This window comes from Mya arenaria, chromosome 8 (assembly GCF_026914265.1).
Source record: "Mya arenaria isolate MELC-2E11 chromosome 8, ASM2691426v1".
NCBI lineage: Eukaryota > Metazoa > Mollusca > Bivalvia > Myida > Myidae > Mya > Mya arenaria.
In genome coordinates, this window is record NC_069129.1 from 15,607,198 (window position 1) to 15,615,988 (window position 8,791).

The 8,791-nt window shown below is 34.2% G+C and overlaps 1 protein-coding gene across 1 annotated transcript; it reads left to right on the forward strand.

Annotated features, from left to right (window-relative positions):
• Nucleotides 1–533: 533 nt before the first annotated feature.
• Nucleotides 534–7,463, forward strand: LOC128243900 (uncharacterized). Its single transcript, XM_052961904.1, has 2 exons — nt 534–606; nt 4,028–7,463. The coding sequence occupies exon 2, from the start codon at nt 4,028–4,030 to the stop codon at nt 6,227–6,229; it is 2,202 nt and encodes a 733-aa protein (XP_052817864.1). The 5' UTR covers nt 534–606; the 3' UTR covers nt 6,230–7,463.
• The last annotated feature ends 1,328 nt before the right edge of the window (nt 7,464–8,791 follow it).

Here is an 8,791-nt window from a genome sequence, read left to right on the forward strand (position 1 = left end):
CATCATTACCACCACCACCACCACCACCATAAAGTATCACCACCACCACCATCAGTATCACCACCACCAATACTGCCACCATCATCAGAAAGATCATCATGGTCACCACCACCACCACCATCATCATCATCATCATCATCATCATCATCATCATCATCATCATCATCATCCTCCTCATCATCATCATCATCCTCATCCTCCTCATTATCATCATCCTCATAATCATCATCATGTACACCAATACACTTAAATCTTAAAACAACCTGAAGTTTTGTAAGTGTATATTAAGCGTGTTTAAAATTGGATGTGAAAAGCAGTTTTGAAAAATATATACAGTAAATGAATTTGAAGCATATAATACTATACATTATACATATTATATATATATATATATATATATAAAGTAAATTGCTTGATCAAAGCCACAGTTCATTGTCACTAGACATAATACATACATGAATCAAATGTCATATTGCATGGATCTATTTAAAGAATGATAAACCTGATATCACTGCTTATTTTTAAAACAGGAAGTTAGATCAGTGTTATATTCACCACAAAATGGCTGAGAGAAAAATATCTTGAAAGGATTTTTTGTTAAGACAGGTAACAAGATACTTGTGTTTATATTCACTTAAGTGCATGTTATTTAACTAAAGTAAATATTATGGAGCAATTTTGTGTCAAATTGCCTTCGTAATATTTGTTATCTTTAAATTACAATTTTTAATGGTTCAGTCCCATAAGTCAGATGTACATATTGTCTCTTCTGTTTTTCAGATATAAATCTTTAATTAATATAAAATATATAATATTTGGTATGAAAACAATTGTCATTTTATAAGGAATTCATTTATATTCTTTATAATATAGAACCTTTAAATTATATGCAATATTTCATACATTTTATTTATTTCCTTTTACGTCTGAAGGGTTTCATAAAGGTTCCTTATTCTTAAACGAACGAATGTCTTGTGGCTACATGTTGTCTATGATTTTTACAACAGGCTTTGCTAGACAAAATTTGATAAGCCTGAGTGAGACATTTTAAAGTTTCCTGTTATTTTTTAACCTTTTAAAACAACAATATGCTGGATATAAAAGCCTATAAGAGTCACTTTAATTCAGGACTTTGAATTGTATGGTGTTCCATTACATTAGTTTAGACTTTGTGTTACTAAAATTATTTTATACTTTGTGTGTGTTACCAAAGTAAGGACATTGTGTTACAAATATATATTTTTAGGAACAGTTTAATAAGGCCAGAGTTTTTTATCTTTAGATTTACGGGAGATTTTTCAAAAAGTTGGGTAAGGAGGAGGAAATAAAAATAAAAATAAAATGCATAAAATGTCCCAAAGGAGAAATAAATAAAAATAAAACGGATTTTTCTCCGATTTTTTTTATTTTTTAAATCTTCTTATATCATGAAGACAATTCACACCTTACTTGTGTCAGCTTTTTCATAGGCTGAAAAAAGGGTGATAGATCACCATAAAGTTTCAAAAGCATAATTAAAAGATCCTTTTAATGACTGAAAGTATTGACCTCAACACTGTGAGTTCAAGCGCTCATTGAAATTAATTGTATATATTTGTTTGAATGCATCTATGCATATGAGGTCCATATATTATCAACCCATGGATTTTATGAAACATGTCTGTGTAATAAAAAAGTTTAAATGGCCAATTCTAACCTTTTGCCCACAATATAAGCATATCCTTTCCATTGTAAAGTTATCAAACATTGAACACAGTTTCAGACACAGTATAATAAGGAGGTCAAATGTTTTTTTTGTCTTTAACGAAATAGCACCGTGACAATTTACCGTGATGTGGTTTTTATATAGAAAATATAACCAAAAAAGTAGAAGCCCTGATGGAAATTCCTCTTCACTTCAAAGTTTGACAGAGCTTACGGATACACAGACAGTCAAAATCTACATTTATTACTTCACCAAAGAAAATTCGGGAGCATTAAGATAAATTTTACAAGTGTTATATGTTTCAAAAAAAACCAGGTCTAAGAACTGATTTTAGAATCAGTCCTGAAAAATATCCTTCTAATTCCAGCTTTGCCCGTTGGCAATAAGCAACGGATAAGTTTGACTTCTTGCACTGACTGCCAGATATCTTATGTTCAGATTGTTTTCTGTTTTATCGGAAACACACACTATGTTATTATTACATCATTTTCAGTATTCTATAACGATTTAAATTCTAAATCATTATTAAACTAATTAACAATTAACAACTACGAATATCACGATACCTTGTGTTTTTCTCTTCAAATATGTGATCGTGAAGCAGTGTGTTCAATGCTCCTCAGAGTCAAATTCAGAAAAAAATATCCATTTTGACTATGATGAACAAGATATCATTTTGCAGTTTGTGTTTGTCAGAAGCTATACATTTTTGCGCTGTAATCCAATTCATCCTTATACGACGTGCGCCAACGACTTTTAACAGACAATACAACCCACGAATTTCTGTCTCCTTATTTTGACTTGAAGTTTCGCAATTATTCCACGAAACGCGAACAACATACTGAATCTACAAAAAAAATCACAATAAACACGCTCTAAGTTCACCACGGTTTGATTTAAATAATGAAACATAAACATCGGAACGTTTTTGTAGTAAAACATTTCTATATAGCTGCAGAAATTGTGAGAAATAAGGGGTATGACAAAAAGTACTTTCACTTTTGACAGGACGTTGTTATGGTAACGGGTACCTGTTCTGTTTTCCCGCGTATTTCCGACTGGTTTACATGGTTTGTGCAGTAAAAAGACCGATAATGAATGACAATTGGTACACCAGTTGGTTCTGAGATATGGGTTATAGAACACTAATTTTATTTTTTTTCTTAACATTGGAGCAACGTTCGTCGGAAAAAATAAAAATAAAACTACGAAAATGAATTTTATTTTTATTTGGGTTTTGCAATATTTAGGTACGGCGCTCCCGTAAATCTAAAGATATAAAAACTCTGGCCTAAGTGTGTTTAATAATTTGTGTTACAAATTTAAATACTTAAACACTTATGCTACAAGAATTATTGATGACACTGTATAAATTATTTCTATGGGTGTTCCATAGAACTGTATACGTATGTGTTTATATTGTGGAGATAATTAAAAATTTAGAACATTCATTGTGAGTTGTGTCAGGAATTTTATCCACACATTCACGTCATAATATAAACACCAGACATATTATGCAAATGACATGTTAAGGTTACTAAATGTAAAGCATTTTTAACATGTATGTATATTAAACTTCCAACGTTTTTCTCATGTAAAAATGTTGCTCCTAATATTGTTAACATATAATATATAATTTGAATTATAAGTTAAATCAACCAATTAATAATAATAATAATAATAATAATAATAATGATTGTGTTTTATTAATATAATTATATATTTACATTCTCCTAGTTCTTTGTGTAGATTATACTTGATGTTCATATTGTACAACACACAAAGAGTTATGACGTTATTGTTTATTTCAATGTTGCACTCCGATTGGATAAGCATGACATCATTTAACCAATGATATATGACGCTACAAAAATCAGCTTTTCTTTAATACAAACATATGTTGTCAGTTACACTTTTTAAAGAACAAATACTCAGAGCATACCTCTTATTTCTAATAGCAATGAAAATATTTTGTAGATGTAAAAATAAGTATTGACCACATTTATTCTTCTTATGCTGTATAAACGCAGTAATGCAAGCGAGCAAATGACCAAAAAGCGCTGGTGCGTTCATACAGCATAAACTCAAGAAAAAATGCGATCAATCATTAATTAATAATAATAGTTAATGTATTTATTGAAACACATTAAACATGGCAGTTTGAGCCAACAGGGTTCGACTCTACTTGATTTTTGAACACATACATGCAATGAAATGTAAACATACACATACTAAAAAGTTAACGTATGTTAATATTAAAGGAAGCACACATCAATAATTATATAAAACAATATTAGTTTATTATACATTTTGGTTTTTAAGATGGAGCAACAAGCGGAACAAGTGTTGTCTCTACGTTTGTCCCGTGTTTTGGAGGACATCGGGGTAAATAGGTACATGATCGCCAGGCGGAGGAGGTTGTGGCTGATGAGGGAGACAAGCATGACAATCGGTGCACCATTAAGGGGTATAAACTATAAATTCTATCAGTTTGGCAGCCAGAGTGAGGGAACTACAACACTTGGTATGCAATCAGACATTGATACATTGCTCTGCACTGATTTTCCCGTCATATTGGACTGGGATGAGTGGCAGCAGGGAAAGCATCAACTCCTTGTTGTCAAGACAGATCAGTTCCCACCCCAGCACTGTTGGCTTCAATGGCTGAGACCTGACATTCCATTAGCCAAGACACATGTCGCACTCCCCAGTGATGTGATAGACAATGAGGGTAGAGTGCTGTATACAAACTCTCAGGTGGAACACCAAGACGTTATCAGACAACATAGCTCAACAGGTGAAATAGTGCAACATGGTCCATCTAGAAGCAATAATGAAAATGATCGTGTTATTGCCCATCACTGTTGCAGTCTCCCAAATGATTGTCAGTTCCTGTTCCACAGACCCCGGCCTGGACACTGGCCCAGACCTGACACACTGGCCAGGGCCAGACAAACTGGAGTGTTTCTGGTGCCACAGGGATATTCAGAGTGTCCTTCAAGACCGACCAGATGTCGCTCTTCTGCACTCAATGTCACCCCAAATAACCTATACTATCCACAGTCAAACTGGGAATGGAGGTTTTCTACATCAATGATGGAAAGATTACTGATGTTTGACATGAACACTGTGCAGTACAAGACATATGTATTCATTAAAATATTAAGAAAAACTTTCTTAAAGCCTGTTGTTGGAGACCGTCTCAGTACGTTTCACATGAAGACTGCAATGCTGTTCACAATAGAGACATATCCACCAGAGATATGGAGAGAAGAAAACCTTGTACATTGTGTGATCTACTGTCTGACCACACTTCGCAGGTGGCTGAAGTTGAAACACTGCCCACACTACACTATAGCTAGAGTGAATCTTTTAACAGGGAAACTATTCAAACATGAACTCCCAATATTGTCTGCAATGCTTTCCTCCTTAATGGAATCCAATATGCCCTACATTCCACAGATAGACATGGATTTACTTGGAGACAAGATGCTGGGTATAAGCAGAAGCCTTGTTTGTGAAAGTTACGAAAGGAAGAAAAACAATCAACTGATCCTAACAAATCTGAATAAAGAATACAATTATTCAATAGTAGCAAGCTATAAATATGTCATATCTGACTCTTCTATGTGCACTTGGGATGAGATCAATGCACTCATTATAGAATATCTTCACACTTTACAACAAATATCCCAAAATGGGACAGACTTGGAACAAGAATCAGCTACAGTGATCATGCCTCTGTGGTATAGTTCATTTGCTTCCCTCATAGCCTCAATGTGTATTCATAAAGGCCAATCAATAACACAGGACATTCTCCACCTGTACCACCTGTCCTTTGACTCTGATCTTCTTTCCAGTAGACTTAAGTTTGCCTCCATGTTGTACTGCAATGGGCAGTATGATGCAGCAGCAAACTGTCTGGTCTACTGTGAGGGACTGCTGGGACCAGTGGTCTACTGTGAGGGACTGCTGGGGCCAGAAGTGTGGCAATCATGCAATTGTATTGGAAGACTTCAAATCAAACCAAGCAGTAAGTTCCTAGACAAGACTGAACATTCATCAAATAAAGACATACTACAGAAGTTTACTGCCATATGTGTATATTTCATGCCTCAAGAAATGTGCTGTGTACCAGAACACCTGGTGTATGAAATGTTCAGAACTGTAGGAGATGAAGACAGGCAACAGAGACGCCCAGCAAGTTTTTATGAGTGGATGGACCTAGCCGTGATTGACTGTATCCCTTTCCTCTACTATCTGCAGTACCTCACATACAGGCAATTGAACATGCGTTATAGGAAACATGCAGCCCAAGAAAAGCTTCACCACTATATGCATACGGACAGTCAAGGCCATGGTCACATAGAGACAGCCTTAAACATGATGGGCAACTGCTATGAACTTGAAAACAGTCTGGATGGTGCATGGATGTGCTACTCCACATCTTTAAAAATCTACCCCAGAAATAATGCAGCCAATTGGCATGTGGCCAGAATACTGCATCAGCTAGTTAACAGCTAAATACTTCTGTAAATAAAATTGAAGTATTCAAGTATTGGTGATATCCTCACCAATAAACATGTGCAACATATAAAATTGAAAAAATAAAATGAGACTTACTTAGTTTTGATCATGAGTGCTCTGGGAATGTTGACCTTCCCTTGAATCATCTTGAACAGTCGCTCCAAGTGCTGAAACAAGAGGCATAAACAACTGTCTGAGCATAAAGAGAAAAGAAAACTTTCTTGAATCAATTTTAATACTACAAATGTAATCAAGAATTATAAATTGTACAAAATATTATATAGAATGTTTTTTCTTAACTGTTTATGTATATTTTTTAGCTATGATGGAAATATTGTCAAAGAATTTTCACTGTAATACTAACATCACAATGAATATATCAATGATAATGAATTGTAATACAATTTGTTGATAAACTGTATTACCATAAAAACTGTATTACCATAAATGTGTATAGCACGCATCCATAAAAGCAGGCAAATAATACATAAAGAACAGGAAAAAAGACCTAAATCGTCTACACTAAAATTATCTTATATCATAAATTAAAAAATCCATAATGTTTGCTTACAATGCCAATATTTATCATAACAAGAGCTGTCACAGAGACAGCGTGCTCGACTATTTTGCCGCTTTTCAGGATTGGCGAAACTTGCATAGATCACTGTAGTGTAAGATAAGAATGTTGCCTGCAAAGATTTGTGTAAAATTCAAATATATTTAGCCTTTAATGAAATAAAGACATGATGGAAATATCATGTAATACATTAAAGGATTATAGCTTGTATATAATGATATTCTAAGTCCAATAATAAAGAGCCATTATTTGCAAAATACAAATATCTAACTTGGTTATTCAAGTAAGCTGGGTGGTTGAGTACCATTGTATAAAGTCTCAATGCAATACATCAAGTAGTTGCTGAGATATTAACATATGTGTGTTTACATGCCAAACCTTAACCAGATTTTCTATGTTGAATAATAAAGAGCAATTATTTGCATTAAATGCAAACTAGAGTTATTTTACTTGGTTTTTAAAGTAGGTTAGGTGGTTAAATAGCATTGTATAAAGTCTCAATGCAATACATGAAGTAGTTGCTGAGATATTAACCTATGTGTGCTAACATGCAAGACCTTAACCAGATTTTCTATGTTGAATAATAAAGAGCAATTATTTGCATTAAATGCAAACTAGAGTTATTTTACTTGGTTTTTAAAGTAGGTTAGGTGGTTAAATAGCATTGTATAAAGTCTCAATTCAAAACATGAAGTAGTTGCTGAGATATTAACCTAACATGCAAGACCTTAACCAGAATTTCTAAGTCGCATAAAAAAGGGGCAAAAATTATATAATATGCAAGATTATAAGTATCTTCCATGGCCGAGAGTGTAAGATAGGTTCATTCCGACCCGAGCGTAGGGTGTTTTGCTGAAAAGAGGTTTACCTATCTTACACCAGCGGCTATGGTAGATGCTTTTTCTCCCACCTGATTTTTTGCTGGAACTCTTTTGTGGAATTCTTTTGTGATTAGTGAAAAAAAAATTGCGTACGGATATGCAATAATTCGTGGTTGTCATGGATATTTGCGCAGTGATTCACAGTATGTAAATGGTTTGATCAGTCTTTAAATATGCATGTTTATTTATCATTTAAATACAATATGGTCAAAAATCAAAAACCATAATTAAGACACAGCCATTTTTTTTTCTCAGGAATTCTCTAGGAAAAAAGTGAGTCCTATACACAGTCAACCTGGTACAATTCAGAAAATAAAATTTCCTGTTTTTGGGTTATAGTGCCTTTCACATGTACTTCTTTATCTAAGCCTTTATGAACAAAAAAGACTGGTTAGTGCTTAAATTAAATCTGAACCAAACCTAGACACATAAAACCTTATTGTCATACTTACTGAAGGATTTTCATCAGCCAGTCCGTTCCTAATCAGTTCTGTATGTACAGAAAACTTGTTAATGATGGTGCGTGTTTCCCCAAGCTTTAATCGCATCACGAGAGGGTCCAGCCAGAGGCGATGACCGAGACGTAACACAATCTTGCCCTCCATTTCCCGACCATGAAGTTCAGTATGCACAAACACACTTGCCTGTTGGAAAAGAAACAAAGAAAGAATATGCTTATTAGCTCAATATGGGAAACATTTAGAAGCTGATTTGTCATGATGTATTAACTTGATAAAGTTATGTGTATGAATGCACTGGTGTGTGAGAATGCACTAGTGTATGAATAGGCAGTTTTGTGTGTATAACGAAGTCATGTGTGAGAATGCAGTGATACGTGGGAGTAAAGTAGAATGTGAGAATGCAGTGATGTGTGAGAATGCAGTGATATGTGTGAGTAAAGTAGAATGCGAGATGCAGTGATGTGTGAGAATGCAGTGATATGTGAAAGTAAAGTAGAATGTGAGAATGCAGTGATGTGTGATAAAGCAATAGTGTATGGAAATGCAGTTGACTGTGAGAATGCAGTGATGTGTATTTATAAATGGAGAACTGTATGGAAATGCAGTTGTGTGTGAGAATGCAGTTGTGTGTGAGAATGCA